Raw genomic sequence first — 24,306 nt, 5'->3', positions numbered from 1 at the left:
CCTCTCCAAATCTACTGTAGTTCCACCATTACTTATCATGCTTTTGCACCATCTACATAACACTTATCAAGCCTTATTCTAGAGTAACCTCTGAGCTTTGATAAGTGGTCACCCCCTTCAGCCCCAAGTTAAAAAAAAAGAAAAAAGAAAAAAAAAGAAAAAAAAAGAAAAAAAAAGAAAAAAGAAAAAAAAAAAAAAAAGAAAAGGAAAAGGAGAAAAAAAAGAAAGAGGCCATTTTATTGAGGCTTTAGTATGATTCAATTGTGAATTGAACCCCAGACTCATCCCCATCAGTCAACACTGTAACGCCTGATGCTTCAGAGAAAATTTGTATTAAAAATCAGTGTTGGGACGATCAATTGAAATTGGAAAAAAAAAAAAAAAAAAAAATCGGAACTTTTTGTGGTGCCTATTTTCCAATGCCAAAAATGATTATTATTTTTTTTAAATTTGATTTTGTTTAAAAACAAAATCTTCCACTGCTTATAGTAATAATAAAATAAATTTTTATTGATTTTAAACTACCAGTAAAACCAAAATTTGTATATTATCCATAAAATATCCATATTATCAAAGTGTTTCTGCACATTTAACAGGCGTTTTTATGGTAATCGAAAAAAAAAAAATGACAACTTCATAGTTAAATATTTAGAGATTTAGAAAGAATTTGGATCAGAATTGGCAATTGTTTTGGAATCGGGAGTTTAGTATGGAATCAGTAATTGTATTGGAATCGTCCCATCACTATTAGAAAAAGTTTAAAAATGACAAATGGATATATACAATTATACAAATATTTATTTTCAATCAGAAATATTAGAATCGCCTGCATTTCTCTTTTTCTGTTTTCTTTTTTGGAATTTGTTGCGTTTCTTTTCAAGCACTTTTTTCTTTTTTATCTTGACGAGATCGAGCACTTTTGATTTGTGACTCTTCCTTTTCTTCAACGCACGCTTCTCTTCCGTCAAATCTATTAGGGCGCCAAGGGAAACCCCTGCAACAAAAATAAAATCAAAGCATTTATAATATTTGGTTCATATATATGAAGCGTACGAGGTGACAAAAATTTGTAGTAAAGAAAGAAAATCAAGTTAAAAAAAAAATATTTATTTGAAAATGGTATATTTAGGCAGCAGTTTTTCATTCAAGCAAATATTATTAAATGCAACAGAGACACTTTGCTTTATGATTCTTTTTTTTTAATTTTTCGAATCAAAATCAAAAATATTAATAAAAGTTCCATAGTTGTTGCTGTCACAAGCGCTTTTGATTCGTCCACGAATCATCATCAGGCGTTGAAGTAAAAGTCCGGAGGAGCGAAAATGAGAATTAAAAGTAAAAACTAAAATATAAAGACAACGGCGATAAGTTAAAATATATAGAGTCAATAAAAATCGATTAAAAATATAGGTCGATTATAAATTTGAGTATTAAAATCAGCAAGTTCGTGGACACCGTTAACAAAGTCCGTCCAATACGAATTATGCAAGACATTTTAGAACGTTGCTGTTTTTCTCAAATGAATTTTATATATATATATATATATTCTCCTATAAATTTTTTTGTGTACTGCTATTCATATCAAAAGCCCTTTTTCTATTTATTTAAAAAGAATATACAATTTCGTTATATATGGTTTCATCTGCAAAAGATTCAGCTAATTTGCATATTCTTTAAAACATTCATTTTAATTTATTCCCTATCATTTTTTTTTCGGTTTTCTCATGGGCTGATATTTTTTAGTTAACTATTACGTGTAATTATATTCATGCAGATATTCTACATGATTTATACTTGCATAATATTTGTGTAAAAAGGTTATAGTGAACACAAATCTCTTTCTATATATATATATATTTCTGTATGCGTATATATATTTGTTTAAAAAATTTGCCCACCAAACTCCTCTGTCAGTTTTTAGTCTACAGACATGAAACTTCATATATAGAGTATTCGAACCCATGTGAAACTTTATATTTGGGTTTTAGCCTGGGAAAATCGGTGCAGAAGTTTGAAACTTAAAAAAAAAAAAAAAAAAAATGAAATTTGCCGGGTAAAGGCTGAACGACGGCATTACAAATATGCATGTGCAACGTAATAGCTATTGGTTCAGATTTTAATTTTTAGCTTGGCAGCAAAAATGTCTTCATAGATCAGGCATTAACGTCAAAGGGAAAAATTAAATCATAAGCTAGACATTTTGGTTTCAATTCTCGGTGGTGGCACATGAGTCTTTTTAAACTTTTTAAATCATTACTATATATTGGGTCCAATATAATAATAAATATGAAATCTGCATTAATCAAAATATCATATTTAAGCATATTTTATAGGCAATGCCGGGCGGCCTGCTAGTCTATATATATTTATAAAAGTGAAAATGTCTATGTGTGTGTGTCTGTGTGCGGGTGTGTGTGTGTACATTTCCCTACACAATAACTCTGTCAATTTTCGGTTTACAGACTCGAAATTTGACATAAGGGGTATTGAGATTTGAGAAAATCTTTTTGATCGGTTTTCAGCCAGAAATTTTGCTGTTAAGGAGTCAAAGTTCAACGATTTGACCTTTGAGAACTCTACCAAACTCCTCTGCCAATTTTGGATTTAAACACTTGAAATTTTAGATATATGTTCTTTGGACATGGATCAAACATAATTTGATTTGAACCCTAAACAATAATTGCTAAGGGGTCAAGATTGGGGTCAAAGTTAAAAAAAAAATTTATCTCTGCGGTCTTTACCAAATTACTCAGCTAATTCTTGGTCTAAATATTTGAAATTTTACATAAAGTGTATTCAGACATAGAGCAAGCCTTTTAATCGTTTTTTGGACAAAAATTTGGCTGCCAAGGGGTCAAAGTTCAAAAGATTTTACATTTGCGGTCTCTAGCAAACTATTAAGCCACTTTTGGGTCTAAACATTTTAAATTTTACATAAAGGGTATTCAGACATGCAGCAAGCTTTTTAATCAGTTTTTGGGTGAATATTTTGCTGCCAAGAGGCCAATGTTGAAATGGTTGACCATTGCAGATTCTACCAAACTGCTCCGCCAATTTTGGGTTTAAACACTTGAAATTTTAGATGTAGGTTACTTGGACATAGGTCAAACATTTTAACTTGATTTGAGCCCAAAATAATAAATGTTAAGGGGTCAAAATTGGGGCCAAAGTTAAAAAAAAAAAAATTTGACCTATGCAGTCTCTACTAACTTTTCTCTATGGTAGTTAAGGAAGCCTATTATATAGAAAGGCATTACCGTACATATTCACACTTTTTTAATATATACATATTCACATAAAGTTATGAACAGTACATAGGGCCTGAGCAAAGCCGGGCTGAACTGCTAGTATACATATAACATCAAGTAAAAAATTAAGTTACAAGCCAAAAACTTTTGTAAACTTAAAGCGAATATAAATATTAATATGTATATAGTAACCCCCCCCCACTAAATAAAAAAAAAACTCAATACAACCAAAATAGGAAATAGAGCTTGCCATATCAGAACACAATTTAAGACTGTAAATTATAATTTACATGAATTTATTGCTCGACAGGATACTCAAAAAAAAAAAAAAAAGTTTTAGTTTTAAATTGTGTTATATATATATCGAGATCGAGTTGATACAGTGACTGCAGGTGGTTAAATGACTTACTGGTTTTCTAACGAATGATAAAAAATATTTTTTTGTATAGTTTTAAAGGTTAAAAACTTCAAAGACTATATATATATATATATATATATATATATATATATATATATATACTAGCAGGGAGATCTGACGTTGCCTGTGATTGAATGATGATCAGTGAATGTTTTACACTCCCATATTTTTATTGTCATCAAAATTGGTGAAAAGTCAGATTCTATTTAACCCATAGTTGGGACCCTAACAGGTACTACCACTCCGGGTCAGAGTGGACCTGGGAGCAATGGCAATTAAAGGGTGGCTCCACACTCCTTAAGGCCTGCAAGGTGGGGCCTCACCATCGGATATAGTTTTAGGTCATATCCAGGACCGCACCGGGAGGAAGATTCACATACCCATTGTAATGACTTAGTCCACAATATATTGTAGTCTACATTGCACTGTAGAGAACCTACTTTTTCATTTTATAAAATGATTTTTATATATAACAGCTTGAATTAAAGTTTAGAATGCAAAAATAAGGCTCAATTGTACTCTAAACAGAAACATTTTGAACATACCTCTGTCATATCATTTGTATGGTAACGAAACTTCTCAAATGTATTTGTGATGTTAGGCTGTATAATTTGTTAACTTTGGTCAAAATCGCCTGTTCTTTCTTTAATGGGATTTTTTTGATTATCGATACTTATTGAAGACATTTATTTTTTTTTTTAATTGTCAGCTTCCAACATAAAGCCAACAGTCTGTTTTGACTTTTGGTCTAATAATTAATCATCAGTGTCATCTGCAGAAAATCATAACTCCTCTTTGTTGATTGTACAACAAAAAGAAATGTGATCTTGGCTTAAATGTTATAGAAAAAAATAAATAATTAAGATAAGCAACAACCTGGACATTTAAAAATCACTTGATAACACCGAAAAGGTCTTTTTTTTTTTGTCTTAGTGGCATCATGCTCCAAAGGATAAAAAAGATGAAAAAAGAAAACAAAACAAAAAAAAAACAACTGTGTCTATCCTGATAAAGACATTACGTCGAAAACTATTTTGATTTATAAAAAAATAAATGCTTTTTTTTTTTGTTTTTTTTTAAATCCGCATTGAATTGCTTTACTAAACAACAATCAAAATTTAGAATGATATGAAAATGTAAAGAAAATAACTGACCTTCTCCGAAGGGCACTTGCAATTTACCCATCTTGGTCGGATATTTTGTCACAAATTTCTTTAAAGCCAGCTTATAACCCAACATTGCATCCAACTCTTCTTTCATGGCAGCAATTCTCTGGTGATGATCAGCCTGTTGTTTTGTATCACCAAGATCCAAACTAACAATTGGTTAAGGAACACAACCTCATCTAATATATAAAGTAAAGTCAGCCTCTTTGTCATTTCTTTGTTATCAATAGCTTTTAGACAAAAATCAATAACTGTCAGTTTTTTTTAATCTCCATAGCATGTTGTTTAGAAGAATAAAATTGAATTAGATTTAGTTCCTTCTAGAAAAATACTTTAACCTGACCAGAATAATTTTCGTACAAACACTATCTTAAAAAATACAAAGTAACTTTGTATTCGACCATACAGAGTTACTTTCCTTTGATAGGAATCTATATATATATATATATATATATATATATATATATAAGTGTGTGTGTGTCTGTGTACATTTCCCTATGCAATAACTCTGTCAATTTTAAGCCTACAGATTCGAAATTTGATATACAGGGTACTGAGATTTGGGAAAATTGATGTGATTGGTTTTCAGACAGAAATTTGTCGATTAAGGGGTCAAAGTTCAACGATTTGACCTTTGAGAACTCTACCAAACTCCTCCGACAATTTTGGGTCTAAACACGTGAAATTTTAGATATAGATTCCTTGGACAGGGATCTAACTTAATAACTTTATTTGAGCCCCAAACAATAAATTTTAAGGGGTCATAATAGGGGTCAAAGTTAAAAAAAATTGACCGTTTTTTTTTTTTTTTTTTGTTTTGCTCAGCATACGCCTCAAAACACCCGGACAACGCCGGGCTGAAATGCTAGTAAAAAAAAAAAAAAAGAAAAAAACATTTGACAGCCAAAAAAGGAGGAAATAAAACAAAGTATAAATGCATTACCAGGAAGACATTTTTTTTTACTCTTAGTCATTTCAAACAAGAAATTTTGCCATTGCATTTTTGATATATTTGTAAAAAATATAATTCAATATTTAATTATAGACATTACAAAGTGCCCTAAGTTCCCAAACTTTTTCTGTATGAGCACTTTTACTGATCGTACACACATGACACTCTAGTCTCCTTCAAAGTAATCTCCTCCGGCTGCAATGCACTTATTTTACCATTCTAACAACTTCTGGAAGGCCCTATGGAAGTCCTCTTGTGTGAGCGCGTCAATGACCCTCATCACAGCCTCTTTTGTCTCAATTGCCTCATAACGACAGCCTCTAAAGTTTTTCTTGAGATTAGGGAATAGTCAAAAGTCACAGGCAGCAAGGTCTGGATTATACGGAGGGTGAGGAACTGTCTTGATGCCCATTTGGATGAAATAGTTTGTAACAACGATGGAGTTTTGGACTGGTGATCAAATTTTGCTCAAATCTTCCGCATCTTCAGTTCCTCACGAATAATTGTGTGTACAGTTCCCATACTGACATCAAACTGTGCACTTGTCTCTGTAGACACACGATGGTCTTTACCATTAAATTCTTTATTTGGCCAATCAACTTTAGTGTTCTGACTTCCTTACTTCTCCCACATCTCTCATCATCCCTCACAAACTCTCTCCCTTCCTTGAATCACTTATGCCACTCAAAAAACTGATGCCTGATTCATGCAAGATGGTCCAAAAGCAGTCTGAAGCATTCCATATGTTCCTATGGCATTTTTCCAAGTTAAAAACAAAATTTTATTGCATATCATTCTAATAAAGTGTCCTCACGTCCAGATTGCATTTTTGAAATTCACCAGCTGTGACAATCAGTCTTTAGTAGGGTGTATTTCAATTCCTGCTTTGGCTGTTCATTTGAACCTGAAATCATAAAAATTGGCTGAGTTTTTATAAAGCCAAGATTCACCCATGCATGGAGTATTGTTGTCACATCTGGGCTGGTGCATCTACCTCTAGTCTCTCCCTCTTAGACAGGGTCCAGAAAAGAGTCTTCAGTCTAATAGGTCTCGTGCTGTCAACCAAGCTCCATGCCTCATCGCCACAACGTTGCATCCCTATGCCCGTTTTATACAAGGACATGCTCTGACAAACTCGTAACATTCATTAAAAAAAAAAAAAAAAATATTGTTTGCAAAGAGGTGCTGGACTGAAGGAGTAAATTAAAGATCTATATTTTTTAATTGGAATTCATTTTGGAGATGAGTATTATTTATTAATTTATTTATTGCGGACTATTATCCTCATCTTTATTAGTTGTTTCACGACGTTTCGGCCAACTATTCCTCTGGCCTTCATCAGGTGGTAACCGTGACGGAATAAGAACTCTGAATCTCCTGACGGCATTCTCAGCAATTACTGCCATCCATAGTTGTTGTCGTCTCACCACAATAGTTGATAGAGACATTGAATCTCTACGGTTCCAGGTGAGAATTATCTAAAGATAGCGGTTTCAATCCTACCCAAAAGCCGGCCAGAGGCTTAGTTGGCCAAAAACATGGTGAGATGACAACAACTATGGATGGCAGTGATTGCCGAGAATGCAGTTAGGAGATTCGGAATTCCTATCCTGTCGCGGTTACCACCTGAGAAGGCCAAAGGAATAGTTGGCTGAAACGCCGTGAAACAACAACTAACAAAGATGAGGATAATAGTCCGCAATAAATAAATTAATAAAAAAAGGATTGTCTCTTACAATGTGATTTTTTTTATTTGTATTGAACTATGTAGCACAATATTACTTTCTGAATATTTATTAATTCATCTCATTTGGGCGAGTTCTTTATTTAAACTACACAAAAATGTTAAAATACGCTGAGTTTTATTGGTTTTTCTGCCCAAAAAACTCATTTTTTTGTGTGATCCAGAAACATACCAGTTTCATCAAAATATATTTGTTGATAAAATATATATTTTTCACCCAGTGAAATTTCCACGGGTCCCGCTTTACATGACAATTACGCAGATAAAATTGCTTTTAGCTGTAATTCTTCATAGACAATGACAATATGGTAGCCTTCAAGTCCAATGTAAACAAGTTCTTGTTGAGCCGTCACCTTAAACAATCCAAATTCTCACCAATCTACACCATTAGCGATTACTACACTACTATCCTTACATTCATTAACCATTATTCTCAAGTAGCCTTTGGGCCTTAATAAGTGGTGACTCCCTTGTAAAAAAAAAACAAAAAAAACAAAAACAAAAAAAAAACAATTTTTTGATTTTCGTTATTATTCTGAAGAATTATCCAATGATAATATAACACGAAAGTGTGACCCCCCCCCCCCTTCAATTCATGAAAATAATTTTTTTTTTACCGTATGATAGGAACTTGGTAATCGACAATTCAGTTTTTATAAAAAATAAAAAATGTAGACATGAAATACATCTTCCTCTGGCTTTAGTGATGAATTATAAGGCGTAAATAAGGCGTAAAAAAAAAAGAGAGAAAAAAGAAAAAAGGTTAACAAATATTAAAATATCTTATTTTCAGTTACGCGACAGTAGAATTGTAAGAGAATTTATTGCTCAAAATACAAAGTTCGTCGTTCGCATATGACCGAAAAAACAAAAAAACAAACAAAAAAAACAAAATGGCCGCGTCAGGTTGTAAATAATGAAGGGAAAACGTTTTCATCCAGCTAAAATTACAGTGAACGACATAAGTGACTGACACTAAATCATTTATCATTTGTGCGGGTCAGAGTAGCAAGAAATCTAAGCAGATTGTTTTCATGAAATGAGATGCAACCCTCCTGTCAAACGAGCTTACTCATGAGTTTGTCAACAAAGATGAATGGACGTTTGGTAGATTGAAAATTGGTTGAAACGTGGAGAATGCAGAATTTATTAAGAGTAAAAAGGAAAAAATGTAATTAATGAAAAGAGTTGTAGGATATTGAAATGAAAAAATATAATTAATGAAAATAAGTTGTTGGAGGAAAGGACGGATATAAAGTATAAATGAATGGGGAGGTAGTAGAAAGAGAAGTTATATGTAGAGAAAGCAAAAAGAGAGGTAGAGAAAGGGACAGCAAATAGGGAGGTAGAGAGAGAGAGAGAGAGAGAGAGAGAGAGAGAGACAGCAAAGAGAGAGGTAGAGAGAGAGAGACAGACAGCAAAGAGAGAGGTAGAGAGAGAGAGACAGCAAAGAGGGAGGTAGAGAGAGAGAGACAGCAAAGAGGGAGGTAGAGAGAGAGAGACAGCAGAGAGGGAGGTAGAGAGAGAGACAGCAGAGAGGGAGGTAGAGAGAGAGAGAGACAGCAGAGAGGGAGGTAGAGAGAGAGAGAGACAGCAGAGAGGGAGGTAGAGAGAGAGAGACAGCAGAGAGGGAGGTAGAGAGAGAGAGAGACAGCAGAGAGGGAGGTAGAGAGAGAGAGACAGCAGAGAGGGAGGTAGAGAGAGAGAGAGACAGCAGAGAGGGAGGTAGAGAGAGAGAGAGAGACAGCAGAGAGGGAGGTAGAGAGAGAGAGAGACAGCAGAGAGGGAGGTAGAGAGAGAGAGACAGCAGAGAGGGAGGTAGAGATAGAGAGACAGCAGAGAGGGAGGTAGAGATAGAGAGACAGCAGAGAGGGAGGTAGAGATAGAGAGACAGCAGAGAGGGAGGTAGAGATAGAGAGACAGCAAAGAGGGAGGTAGAGAGAGACAAAAAAGAGAGAGGGAGAGAAGCAGCAGATAAAGAGGGAAAGAGACAGCAAAAAAGGGATGGGGAAACACAACAAAGAGAGAGGAGACAGGAGAGAAGAGAGAGAGAGAGGAGTGAGAAAGAAAACGAGAGGAGAAAGAGAGAGGAGAGACAGGCAGAGGAGACTGAGATTAAAAGAGATAGACAAAGGAGAGAGAGAGAGAGAGAGAGAGAGACACGAGAAGAGAGAGGGGGAGAGAGAGACACGAGAAGAGAGAGGGGGAGAGAGAGACACGAGAAGAGAGAGAGGGAGAGAGAGACACGAGAAGAGAGAGAGAGACACGAGAAGAGAGAGAGGGAGAGAGAGACACGAGAAGAGAGAGAGGGAGAGAGAGACACGAGAAGAGAGAGAGGGAGAGAGAGACACGAGAAGAGAGAGAGGGAGAGAGAGACACGAGAAGAGAGAGAGGGAGAGAGAGACACGAGAAGAGAGAGAGGGAGAGAGAGACACGAGAAGAGAGAGAGGGAGAGAGAGACACGAGAAGAGAGAGAGGGAGAGAGAGACACGAGAAGAGAGAGAGGGAGAGAGAGACACGAGAAGAGAGAGAGGGAGAGAGAGACACGAGAAGAGAGAGAGGGAGAGAGAGACACGAGAAGAGAGAGAGGGAGAGTCAACGAGAGACACGAGAAGAGAGAGAGGGAGAGTCAACGAGAGACACGAGAAGAGAGAGAGGGAGAGTCAACGAGAGACACGAGAAGATAGAGAGGGAGAGTCAACGAGAGACACGAGAAGAGAGAGAGGGAGAGTCAACGAGAGACACGAGAAGAGAGAGAGGGGGAGTCAACAAGAGACACGAGAAGAGAGAGAGGGGGAGTCAACAAGAGACACGAGAAGAGAGAGAGGGGGAGTCAACAAGAGACACGAGAAGAGAGAGAGGGGGAGTACACGAGAGGCACGAGAAGAGAGAGAGGGGGAGTCAACGAGAGACACGAGAAGAGAGAGAGAGGGTGAACGAGAAGGCAGAGAGGGTGGACGAGAAGGGAGAGAGGGTGGACGAGAAGGGAGAGAGGGTGGACGAGAAGGGAGAGAGGGTGGACGAGAAGGGAGAGAGGGTGGACGAGAAGGGAGAGAGGGTGGACGAGAAGGGAGAGAGGGTGGACGAGAAGAGAGAGAGGGTGGACGAGAAGAGAGAGAGGGTGAACGAGAAGGGAGAGAGGGTGAACGAGAAGGGAGAGAGGGTGGACGAGAGGCACGAGAAGAGAGAGAGGGTGGACGAGAGGCACGAGAAGAGAGAGAGGGTGGACGAGAGGCACGAGAAGAGAGAGAGGGTGGACGAGAGGCACGAGAAGAGAGAGAGGGTGGACGAGAGGCACGAGAAGAGAGAGAGGGTGGACGAGAGGCACGAGAAGAGAGAGAGGGTGGACGAGAGGCACGAGAAGAGAGAGAGGGTGGACGAGAGGCACGAGAAGAGAGAGAGGGTGGACGAGAGGCACAAGAAGAGAGAGAGGGTGGACGAGAGGCACGAGAAGAGAGAGAGGGTGGACGAGAGGCACGAGAAGAGAGAGAGGGTGGACGAGAGGCACGAGAAGAGAGAGAGGGTGGACGAGAGGCACGAGAAGAGAGAGAGGGTGGACGAGAGGCACGAGAAGAGAGAGAGGGTGGACGAGAGGCACGAGAAGAGAGAGAGGGTGGACGAGAGGCACGAAAAGAGAGAGAGGGTGGACGAGAGGCACGAAAAGAGAGAGAGGGTGGACGAGAGGCACGAAAAGAGAGAGAGGGTGGACGAGAGGCACGAAAAGAGAGAGAGGGTGGACGAGAGGCACGAGAAGAGAGAGAGGGTGAACGAGAGGCACGAGAAGAGAGAGAGGGTGAACGAGAGGCACGAGAAGAGAGAGAGGGTGAACGAGAGGCACGAGAAGAGAGAGAGGGTGAACGAGAGGCACGAGAAGAGAGAGAGGGTGAACGAGAGGCACGAGAAGAGAGAGAGGGTGGACGAGAGGCACGAGAAGAGAGAGAGAGTGAAAGAGAGACACGAGAAGAGAGAGAGAGTGAAAGAGAGACACGAGAAGAGAGAGAGAGTGAAAGAGAGACACGAGAAGAGAGAGAGAGTGAAAGAGAGACACGAGAAGAGAGAGAGAGTGAAAGAGAGACACGAGAAGAGAGAGAGAGTGAAAGAGAGACACGAGAAGAGAGAGAGAGTGAAAGAGAGACACGAGAAGAGAGAGAGAGTGAAAGAGAGACACGAGAAGAGAGAGAGAGTGAAAGAGAGACACGAGAAGAGAGAGAGAGTGAAAGAGAGACACGAGAAGAGAGAGAGAGTGAAAGAGAGACACGAGAAGAGAGAGAGAGAGTGAAAGAGAGACACGAGAAGAGAGAGAGAGAGTGAAAGAGAGACACGAGAAGAGAGAGAGAGAGTGAAAGAGAGACACGAGAAGAGAGAGAGAGAGTGAAAGAGAGACACGAGAAGAGAGAGAGAGAGTGAAAGAGAGACACGAGAAGAGAGAGAGAGAGTGAAAGAGAGACACGAGAAGAGAGAGAGAGAGTGAAAGAGAGACACGAGAAGAGAGAGAGAGAGTGAAAGAGAGACACGAGAAGAGAGAGAGAGAGTGAAAGAGAGACACGAGAAGAGAGAGAGAGAGTGAAAGAGAGACACGAGAAGAGAGTGAAAGAGAGACACGAGAAGAGAGTGAAAGAGAGACACGAGAAGAGAGAGAGAGAGTGAAAGAGAGACACGAGAAGAGAGAGAGAGTGAAAGAGAGACACGAGAAGAGAGAGAGAGTGAAAGAGAGACACGAGAAGAGAGAGAGAGTGAAAGAGAGACACGAGAAGAGAGAGAGAGTGAAAGAGAGAGAGAGTGAAAGAGAGACACGAGAAGAGAGAGAGAGTGAAAGAGAGACACGAGAAGAGAGAGAGAGTGAAAGAGAGACACGAGAAGAGAGAGAGAGTGAAAGAGAGACACGAGAAGAGAGAGAGAGTGAAAGAGAGACACGAGAAGAGAGAGAGAGTGAAAGAGAGACACGAGAAGAGAGAGAGAGTGAAAGAGAGACACGAGAAGAGAGAGAGAGTGAAAGAGAGACACGAGAAGAGAGAGAGAGAGTGAAAGAGAGACACGAGAAGAGAGAGAGAGAGTGAAAGAGAGACACGAGAAGAGAGAGAGAGAGAGTGAAAGAGAGACACGAGAAGAGAGAGAGAGAGTGAAAGAGAGACACGAGAAGAGAGAGAGAGAGTGAAAGAGAGACACGAGAAGAGAGTGAAAGAGAGACACGAGAAGAGAGTGAAAGAGAGACACGAGAAGAGAGAGAGAGAGTGAAAGAGAGACACGAGAAGAGAGAGAGAGTGAAAGAGAGACACGAGAAGAGAGAGAGAGTGAAAGAGAGACACGAGAAGAGAGGGAGAGTGAAAGAGAGACACAAGAAGAGAGAGAGAGTGAAAGAGAGACACGAGAAGAGAGAGAGAGTGAAAGAGAGACACGAGAAGAGAGAGAGAGTGAAAGAGAGACACGAGAAGAGAGAGAGAGTGAAAGAGAGACACGAGAAAAGAGAGAGAGTGAAAGAGAGACACAAGAAGAGAGAGAGAGTGAAAGAGAGACACGAGAAGAGAGAGAGAGTGAAAGAGAGACACGAGAAGAGAGAGAGAGAGTGAAAGAGTGACACGAAAAGAGAGAGAGAGTGAAAGAGAGACACGAGAAGAGAGAGAGAGTGAAAGAGAGACACGAGAAGAGAGAAAGGGTGAACGAGAGACACGAGAAGAGAGAGAGAGTGAAAGAGAGACACGAGAAGAGAGAGAGAGTGAAAGAGAGACACGAGAAGAGAGAGAGAGTGAAAGAGAGACACGAGAAGAGAGAAAGGGTGAACGAGAGACACGAGAAGAGAGAAAGGGTGAACGAGAGACACGAGAAGAGAGAAAGGGTGAACGAGAGACACGAGAAGAGAGAAAGGGTGAACGAGAGACACGAGAAGAGAGAGAGAGTGAAAGAGAGACACGAGAAGAGAGAGAGAGCGAAAGAAAGACACGAGAAGTGAATGGAAGAGAGAGAGAGTGTGAAAGAGAGACAGGATAAAAGAAAGAAAGAGTGGCTGAAAGAGAGACAGTAGAAGAAACAGAGAGACAGAAAAATGAAGAAGGTGACAGGAACTAGAAAAGAGATGAAGAGAAGACAGGTAGAGCGCCGGAGAAGACAGGGAAAGAAAACAGGAACAAATATAGAAGTTTGATTGCATATCAACTGTGAAGAGAACAACTTCAAAACATTATAAAATAAAAATTTTTTTAAAGGTTTGGATCGCAGAAAGGATACAGTTCATCTTCATCGAGTTCAATATCCATGTCTTGTGCAGCTTTTATGTACCAATCATTGTGATGTTTCTTTTTCTGGAATCTGAAGATAAAAGAGAATTTCAAATATGTTGAAATTATAAAAAACACACATGCACACATTTATTTATTTAGTCCAAATTACAAATATCCAAAAGTAAAAACCATTAAATTTCAACGAGGTTGTTGATAGTGCTTAATGAAAAGAGCAAGATATTATTTTATTCAATTTAGGTAAACAAAATTACCATGAGTCACCACAATAAATTTACTGTTTCAGTTTTAAAAGACGTCCGTAAGGTGACAATAAACCTCTGGTCTTATCCTTTATATAAAACTTTGGTACTTGTATAGTTTAATCAAGACATTAAAAAATGAAAATATCAAAAAAAAAAAAAATGTTTAAATTGTACGTATCTGTTATGGAATGAAGTTCTCCCGAAAAAAAAAAAAAAAAAAATTCACTTAATTTCATCAAGTAGTTTTTGTTTTACAGCGAAAAAACAACTTTTTATGATACCGAGCAAACGGTTCGATTTTTAGGAAGAAAAGCTAGTTGTTAAATATGGGGAGGAAGTGTCGGCGCTTTACATGGAGTTATCTCCCTGTGGCGCTTATAAACTCCAAACAAAAAACAAAACAATATGGCTGACTTCAACACTCTCATAAAAACGTGTTTTTCCGCTGTAAAAAAAAAACAAAAAAAAAACTACTCGATCAAATTAAGTGAAATTTTTTTCCGGAGATCTTCAGTTCAAAACGGATATGTACAATATAACCGTTTTTCAATATTTTCATTTTTTTAATGTCTTGATTAAACTGTACAAGTACCAAAACTTTTAATAGTAACAACTTTTATAAATTGATTGGTTTTACTTTACTTTATTATTTTTGTATGTATTTTTCCTATCTTTATTTACATTAAAGACTACTATCAAATATTTATAGAGTTAACCTATGTATTTTTCTTATATAAAAGGAAAAATGTGTGTTTGTATGTGCATTTCTGCGTGTTTTTCTATGTCCGCGAAAAACTTGACAGATGCATCAGACCGTGACAAAATCGGTATCGTTAGAAAGAACAATCTCTCGTAATATGTAAAGGTTGTTCAGAAAGATTTATTCTGTCTGGGTGAATTGGGCCATTTCTTGCAAAGAGGGGTCACTTTTTGTGTCGAGATTTTTGCCAATCATACGCCTAAGAATAGAATGTACATTTTATAAAACGTCATTTCGAAGGCTCACGATGTCGTAAATCGTTGTGGCCGTGACGGCTAGCGCGTTAGCTTTTCCCACCTCATTTTTCTCTTTTGCGTTACAGGTTCGAGCCTACCTACTGCGGCTAATTCAGACAAAATCAAGGTTTAAAAACAAAGTTTGATATATAAAGAATGAGATAAGAAACCAAAAAGCTAATAATATTTTAATTAACATTTAATAAATATTTTAATAGTATTTATTTCGATTTCCGCTTCGGCTAAATCCGTAAAGCATATAGGTAACATTCGGTAGTTTCTTGATAAAGGGGCGTAACTCTTGCATCAACAATACCGGAAATAATATGATGCAATTTCTAGAAGAATGTATTTATTTCAACTTTATTATTAACTAGCCAGGGGTACCCGGCGTTGCCCGGGTGCTTGAAGGTGTGTGTGGTTTTGGGTAAATCAAAACTCGGGGGGGGGGGGGTTAAAAAAAATGTTTTGGTAGGTAAGTATAAAGATCGAACCCGAACCCTTGAGGCAAAGTTGGAAATTAAAGTGTAAAAAAAAGTGCGACGTTAACCATTGGGCCACCGCGACATACTAACGGAAACACGTTTGAATTTATTTAATTACTTAAATTGGCAGGTGCACGTTTTAATGACTTAAGGTCAACTTTTGACTGCGGGGTAATATTTCATTTACTGCGGGAACCCTTTTTTTTTTTTTTTTTTCCCAAGACGTTGGGGGTAGGGGGAAACAGCTCCCCTTGTCCAAATTGAATAGCAATTGTCTTCTGATATAAGGAAATAATATTTCCACAATGATCAAAGCTGATTGCTTTCGGACATTTCCGGCGATCGAGACCGGAAAAATACCACCAGAATTAGTGTCACTTTCATTATAGGAAAAAGCCTAACCCACATGCGGCGAGCGAAAACTGTTGAATATTTATCTTCCCAAAGTTGAGCAAATTAAATAGACAGGCGAGCTCCGTTGTTAACTCGGAGATATTACGATTTACATGTGATATAAAAAGTTTTAAGAAGTTGTTAGGCAACCAACCGCTTCTCTAAAAAAAGCCTTTCTTGGACATACACAAAAAGCGAACATACATACACACATTTTCGCTTATATATATAAATATATATATATAGATATTCTAATAAAAATTATTAATGAATATAAAGAATACAGTTTTCAAGCCCATTTCAATATAGTTCCCTTTTCAAGGTAATAATAAAAATAGGGCTGTTTCAAGACAAAGATAAAAATCCAAAGCCTTTTGACGCCTGTGTGAATCTTATATATACTAAAATATATCTTAATTTCGCATTGCGATTATGTTTAAAACAGATAAAGTATAAAAAACAATTGTTTTTTTTAAATTTTAATAATAAAATATTTGTATATTACTCATGGCTTATAATGTTTCTTGTTTATTTTTTAAATTTATAATTTAGAAGAATTAGCACTCATCCTCATGGGTTGAACTGGCTTCCTCAATAAAAAAAAGTAAGTATGAGGATCGAACCCGAACCGTTGAGGCAAAGTTATGAAAAAAAAAATGTGCGACGTTAACCATTGCCCCACCGCGAGATGCTTATGGAAACACATTTGAATTTATTTAATTAGTTGGATTTAGCAGGTGCTCGTTTTAATGAGTTAATGAGGTCAAGTTTGACTGCGGGATAGTATTCATTTACTGCTTAACGCTTATTTTCATTTCAGTATTCATTTACTGCTGAACGCTTATTTTTTTTTCCCCAAGATGTTATAGGAAAAAGACTAACCCACATACGGCGAGCGACAAATATTGAATATTTATCTTCCCGAAATCGAGGCGAGCTTCGTTGTTAATTGTGAGATATTACGATTTATATGTGATATAAAAAGTTTTAAAAAGTTGTGAAGCGAGCGACCGCTTCTCTGAAAGAAGCCTTTTGTAGACATACAGAAAAAAGCGAACACACATACGTACATTTTCGCTTTTATATTTATAGATTAAGTTTATTTTAATTCAACCAAATCTGTTTGTCTCCAGTTACTTAATGTTAGATTTTTTTTTTTCCATTCCTGTGTTATTGAAAGTATTTGGTTGTTTTTGTTTTACGGCATATTAATCTTTTTCAGGTTATTTAATGCCGAATCTAGTGATTTTGAGGAACGGTTTTTTAATGGAGTATATTTTTTTTTAAGTCGGATTCTATTTAACCCATAGTTGGGACCCTAACAGGTACTACCACTCCAGGTCAGAGTGGACCTGGGAGCAATAACAATTAAAGGGTGGCTCCACACTCCCCAAGGCCCACAAGCTGAGGTCTCACTATCGGATATAGTTTTAAGTCATATCCAGGACCGTTGTATAAAGGGTTCTTTTTAAATTTTTCTATAAAGGCCAATTTTTTTAAGATATGAGAGTATGGTGTGGGGATTGTTTTTATCAAATAACTCTTTAATATTGTTTTCTTTGTAGAATCGATTTCTTACTGTTACAAAATCAGTACATTCAATTAATGTGTTTGACTGTGAGTGGTGTTTGACAAGGTATACAGATGGGTTGGTTTTCTTTTTTTAGGAGATATGAGTGGGTTAAGTGAGTATGGCCTATTTTTATTCTTGTTAGTTTGACTTCTTTTCTGTTTAATTACGTATTTTGTTCTTGTTTTTTGATTTTTAGCATGATTTTGTGAAGTTTGTTGTTAAGGTGTTCATTCCAGTAGGTTTGCCATTTCTCTGTTGTATATGCGTTGATACGTCTTTTTAGATCTATGTATGGAGTTTTAAAATTTGCATCGATTGGGAGATTTAAGGCGTTTTTTGCTGCTGAATCTGCTAATTTATTAGAAAGTATTTGGGTGTAATTTTATTAAAACCAAAATCACTTCTATTTCTCCTATTTAAGTTATAATTATTTTAGTTTCTATATGTTAAGTTGATGATCTAATAATTCATTTTAAAATCTTAGTATTAAACTTAACATTCTCTTTCCACACATTCAACCCTCAACATATTCTGTAAACTTTTCCTTTTTTTAAATTTATTTTAATCAGGTTTTAGACGTGATAACAGGAATTTATTTCTTATCAAGACAGCTTTGTTTAACATTTTAACTTTTTATTACTTTATTTATTGCAGACTATTATCCTCATCTTTCTTAGTTGCTGTTTCAAAACATTTCAGCCAACTATTCCTCTGCCCGTGGCGCAGTGGATAGAGACGTTAAATCTCTATGGTTCCAGGTGAGAATTGTCTGAAGATAGCGATTTCAATCCTACCTTAGTTGGCCAAAACGTGGTGAGACGACAACAACTATGGAGGATGCAGTTAGGAGATTCGGAGTTCCTATCTCATCGTAGTTATCACCTGATGAAGACCAGAGGAATAGTTGGCCGAAATGTCATGAAACAACAACTAAAAGATAAGAATACATTAATATATTCATATAACGAATAAAAAAAATACTCACCTCAATAATGAATTCCACTTAATTATATAAGAAACCGACAATGGAAGATCAGATAAATAAATACCAAATATATTTTAAGCATATTTTTTGACCGGGCAATGCCAGGTGATGTGCTAGTATATTTTGTACATTAATTTTATGTGAGTAAATGAAGTAGTTATATATATATACTAGCAAAAGTACCGTCGATGACTGGGTTCAAAAACAGCCTACAGAAAATGGACTCTGATTTATTGAAAGTATGATAGGTTATGAAAAGGAATGGTTGTAAAGAGATAGCTTCGAATTTGGGAGTATCAAAACCAAAGCAAAATATGATGAAAGTAAAAATAAAATAGATAAACCCCATAATTTATTATATCATACCTGTTCACACTGAAACACTTATCACAATATTCTGTGGATCTATATTAAAAAACCTTGTTAAACTTTGTGACATATTTCCATTCTATGGAGGTCATGCGCAAACAAACAGCCCATAATTTTATTATACTATATTTCTTCAAGCTGAAACATAATTATCAAAGTATACTTACGCAGATAGATATCAAAAGTCTTTATTAAAGTTTGTGCCTATTTCCATTCCATGGAGGCCGTGCGCGAATGCAGACCCCACAATTTTATTATACCATCCCTATTTAAGTTAAAACATACTTATCAAAGTATTCTTATGTACATCCATATCAAAAACACTTGTAAACGTTTTTTTTTAATTTTTAAATTTTTTATTTCCATACTTTGTGGACCAGATGTGAACGCAGACCTCACAATTTTAATGAACCACTGTTCTGCCAGATCAAACATACCCATTCCTGTGTCTCGATGCATATTCTATCATTATATGTAATCAGTTTTTTAAAATAGTCAACCATATAGGAGCCTATTCGTGACCAGACACACACACAAACATTCAGCTTTATATTATAGATATATATGGAGAGGGAGAGAGAGAGAGAGATACATCAGCTTGCATATCAAAAGGTCTATCATCATCAATCTTTGTTGAATAAGTTTCATTTATTATTTTGGATTTTCGTAGGCATAGGATTTTTGGTTGAATGAATTTCAAAACACATCTTTCTTAAACTGACATGTTCAACCTCTTTTGGCTTGCTAATCTTTCTCTCTCACACACACACACATATATATGTGTTGGGGGGGGGGAGTACTAAAAGAGAAAAAAACTGGTTTCAACAAAAATTTCATATCAAAATGTGGACACCACCTCATCTCACTCAAAAGACATGGAAGTATTTTTCTTATATCAAAATCTGAAAGTTATTTCACACTTCTGCTGTTCATGCTATAACAACTCTTTCGTTTTTGCATTATACATGATATGATGATTGCAACGTCTTGTCAGACGAGTGCCACTCCCTCAGGTACTAAAAGTCCATGAGCCCGAAGATAACCTTAACTTTAGTCCTGCGGAAAAAAAAAAAAAAAAAATACACACGCACAAGCAGACATGACACTGAAGACGGTCACTGGTATATATACATATATATACATGCATACACATATGCACATAAACACATACAAATAACCCACATATATGCATACATACATATGCATACATAGACATACACAAGACGGTCATTGGCATACACACATATATATATATATATTTAAATGCAAATATGCATATATACAGATACACACATATCTGTAAACATTCACCATGAATACACATACATACGTATACAGACACACATGCATACATACAGATATAAATACATACACATACATACATCCATACGTACACATACGCACATACATATATACACACACACTTACCTACATATACATACATGTACGTAAATATGCACTCATACACACATACATATATGCCCACACATACACACATATATATGCATACATACACAAATGCATAAATACACATACACACACCCATATACATACAGGCACACAAACACACATATACATACATATAAACATAGATATACACACATACACATAAACATACATACACCTATATATATATATATATATATATATATATATATATATATATATACATAGGTACATATAATAATGGCAGATCAATTACTACATGCTTCCAGCATTTCAGACCTACACGCGTCACAACTTTTCCGTCGCAATAGGACCGTTTTTTGTTTTTTTTTTCTTCTTATAGCCTGAGGGAGTATCTGTACCTGATGGTGTTACAGAGTTTTAGCTTTGTACGACAGCTAAATCTCTCTCTCGGTTCAAAATGTTGACATCCAGCAACAAGCAAGAGCAAGATAGCTAGCAACAAGTCAAACTGCAGACCAGCTTAATGCGGGTACTGGTCTCCCGCTTTGTTTTTTAATTCAGAGATTTGCTTCTCCTAGAGGGGTTGCCTTCACCACGGCTTACGGGAGCCCCCTCCACCCCGCATACACATGGAAATAAACACATGCGTACATAGGCATACACCAACATACGTGTGCATGCGCACAGACATACAAACGTAATCACGTATATGTGTGCCTCTACGTGCTTTATACATACATATATATATATATATATAATAAAAACTGTGGTGGAAAAAAACTAAAAACTCAAGGACGTTTCGTCAGTTTAGTGCAGGTTTTTTTTTTCAAGAGTAAAAATGTAAAATACTCACTGACAAGAAGATTAATTAAAAGCATATATAGAGAGGGAGGCAGGGGGGGGGGACAAAGTATTATACATATTTACATGTGTATATGCCATATGTGCTATTTTTTTTTTTTTTAGTAAAAATTAAATAACCAGTGTCTAAATTATTTTCATGGATAATTATTTTACATAAGTGCGGAGAAATATTTAAAAATCCTTTCCTTTATTTGATTACATTGAGGCATAGAAGATAAGGGCAGATATCTGTCTATATATATCTATAAAAGTGAAAATGTCTGTCTGTCTGTCTGTGTGTGTACATTTCTCTACCAAATAACTGTCAATTTTCGGTCAACAGACTCAAAATTTGACATACGGGGCATTGAGATTTGGGAAAATCTTTTTAATCGGGTTTCGGACAGAAATTTGGCTGTTAAGGGGTCAAAGTTCAATGATTTGACCTTTGAAAACTCTACCAAACTCCTCCGCCAATTTTGGGTCTAAACACTTGAAATTTTAGATATAGATTACTTGGACATCGGTCAAACATTTTAATTTGATTTGAGCCCAAAACAATAAATGTTAAGGGGCCAAAATTTGGATCAAAATTTAAAAAAAATTTTACCCCTGGTGTTTCTACCAACTTTTCTTTATGGTAGTTAAGGAAGCCTATTATATAAAAAGGCATTACCGTATATATGCACACTTTTTAATATATACATATGCGCATAAAGTTATGAACAGTACATAGGGTCCGAGCAAAGGAAAATGACTGCTGAAGAAAGCATATTTAAAAAAAAAAAACGGCTTCAATGGGTTCACTAAAGAGTGGGGATAACACTATAAATAAAAAGGAAATGGAATGAATTCAAAACAAAATTTCCATTATTATTATTAGGCTAGAGAAAAACTTTTTGCTTTATTAATCTATATATATAAAAGCGAAAATGTATGTATGTGTGTTCGCTTTTTCTGTATGTCAACAAAAGACTTTTTTCAGAGAAGCGGTCGCTCGCTTCACAACTTTTAAAAACTTTTTATATTCACATACAAATCGTAATATCTCACTTTTTATATTCACATATAAATCGTAATATCTCACAGTTAACAACGAAGCTCGCCTGTCTATTTAATTTGCTCGATTTCGGGAAGATAAATATTCAATATTTGTTGCTCGCCGCATGTGGGTTAGTCTTTTTCCTATAACATCTTGGGGGGGGGGGGAAAAGCTTTCAGCAGTAAATGAAGGTACTATCCCGCAGTCAAACTTGACCTCAATAACTCATTAAAACGGGCACCTGCTAAATCCAAGTAATTAAATAAATTCAAACGTGTTTCCATTAGCATCTCGCGGTGGGGCAAAGGTTAACGTCGCACGTTTTTTTTTTTTTCACACTTTAATTTACAACTTTGCCTCAACGGTTCGGGTTCGATCCTCATACTTACTTTTTTTTTTTTCAGCCCCCCCCCACACCTCCAAACACCCGGGCAACGCCGGGTACCCCTTGCTAGTCTATATATAAATGTGAGAATGTGCGTGTGTGTGTGTGTGTGTGTGTGTGTAATCACAACTCTCAACCTATATACTCCATGAATTTTTGATCAACAGACTTGATATTTGATATACAGAGTATTAAGACATGTGGAAAGCATTTTAATCAGTTTTCATCCTGAAAAAAAAAAAAAAGAAAAAAAAAAGGGCTGCAAAGGAGTCAAATTTGAAAAATTGGTATTTGGCGGGGGGGGGGGGGCATCGGCTTTTATCTGTTTTTCAACTGTTTCACAACTGTGCATGTGCGAATCATTCACATGACAGCTGTCTTATGTTAGAATAAGTAAGTTTGAAAACACTTTTTAAAGATCATGGCAAACTGCCCTGGTGGTTAACGTACTTGACTCGCTGTCTTTAGGTTTTGACAGGACTAATATCTTTACACCCTATTTCTTATAACATTGTCATGTGAGCCACGTGTTGCACTTGAAAAGATTTAAAGACTGTTCATTTCATATCCCAGCGAACTTATTATCCAGAGAGAGATTCTTACACATCACCAAGAATAAAATAAAAAAATAAAAAAAATGACTTGAAAATGCCCTGATTAGTAACAAAAGACAATTAAAAGAATCGTTTTGGCATCGAAAAATAGGCATAAATTTTTTCGATTTCGATACCCCCAAATCTTCCGATATCCCAACGCTAATATATATATTTATATATATATATATATATATATATATATATATATATATATTCATAGTAATAAACTGAAAAATAAATTTTCAATGATAAGGCAAACCTATCTGAATATAAAAAAGCTCTACCTGGTAAAGAGGAGCAACCAATAGAATAAGAAAACAAAGAGTAAAGTTACATAGTAACTTTATTACATTATCAAGTCAATAAGGGTTACAGAAAGGGGAATAATGGATGAACCTTTTAAGCCATGGCATTTCAAAGCTAAATGCTTCTCGTCAGAAGAGGAGAAAAAGCCAGCATTATACAAAAGTAATGGTAAAATGGCAACACCAACTCTGAAAACATTCAGATTAAAAATTAAAAACTCTTCCAGTTTGGGGTGAAAAAAAAAATTAGGTGGGGGGGGGGATATTATGATGGGGATAAAAGAGAGAAGAGCCAGATAAAACAATAAAACATAAAAAAAAAATATGTTAAAAAAATAATAAAGTAATTAGAAAAAATTGTTTGAAATTTTCAAAACATTTTTTTTTTTTTTTTCAATGAAGAAAACCTCTGATAAATGGATAAGAGCTCCCTCCCCGAGTCTATCCTCGCTAGCGACCTGCGATGTCTAAAAGACATGTTATAGAAAAGGAGTGAAATTTAGTAAAAGAACTCACCTGTGGTTTTCTGTGTCCAGTTGTTTGGCTAACTGGACACGTTGTTTAAAACCTGGCAAATAATTCAAATCAATTGGAAACGAGACCATATCTTCAGCTGAGGAGAGAAATAAAACACATTCATTCATACGAAAGAGTGAATAAAAACAACCTCCATTTCAACTTTCAAAAAAAAAAAAAAAAAAAGAGGTAAAGTTACCTCCCTTATTTTCCAAATGATTATCTCCCCTTGTTAATTCATTCATACGAAAGAGGGAATAAAAACATCCTTCATTTCAACTTTCAAAAAAAAAAAAAAAAAAAAAAAGGGGGGGGATTTTAAAGTTACCTCCCTTATTTTCCAAATGATTATCTCCCCTTGTTAATTCTGTAACTACATTAGTTCCAGTCTGTGAAAATAGT

General features: G+C 36.2%; 1 protein-coding gene across 1 annotated transcript in view; it reads right to left on the bottom strand.

The window, feature by feature from the left end:
• Positions 1 to 780: 780 nt before the first annotated feature.
• The window catches only part of LOC145296867 (ATP-dependent RNA helicase DDX24-like), a 76,274-nt gene continuing 52,748 nt past the window's right edge, over positions 781 to 24,306 (bottom strand). Inside the window, exons 13-16 of the mRNA XM_080143001.1 lie at positions 23,905 to 24,001; positions 13,751 to 13,831; positions 4,821 to 4,981; positions 781 to 994 (exon numbers count right to left, since the gene is read on the bottom strand). Coding sequence (XP_079999127.1) covers positions 804 to 994; positions 4,821 to 4,981; positions 13,751 to 13,831; positions 23,905 to 24,001 — 530 coding nt within the window. The 3' untranslated portion in view covers positions 781 to 803. The remainder of the gene's footprint in view (positions 995 to 4,820; positions 4,982 to 13,750; positions 13,832 to 23,904; positions 24,002 to 24,306) is intronic.

Source organism: Euprymna scolopes, chromosome 17 (genome assembly GCF_053919585.1).
Source record: "Euprymna scolopes isolate OS-2025 chromosome 17, ASM5391958v1, whole genome shotgun sequence".
Classification (NCBI taxonomy): Eukaryota; Metazoa; Mollusca; class Cephalopoda; order Sepiida; family Sepiolidae; genus Euprymna; species Euprymna scolopes.
The sequence above is the reverse complement of the archived record's forward strand: the minus strand, read 5'-3'. Positions and strand labels throughout refer to the sequence as shown.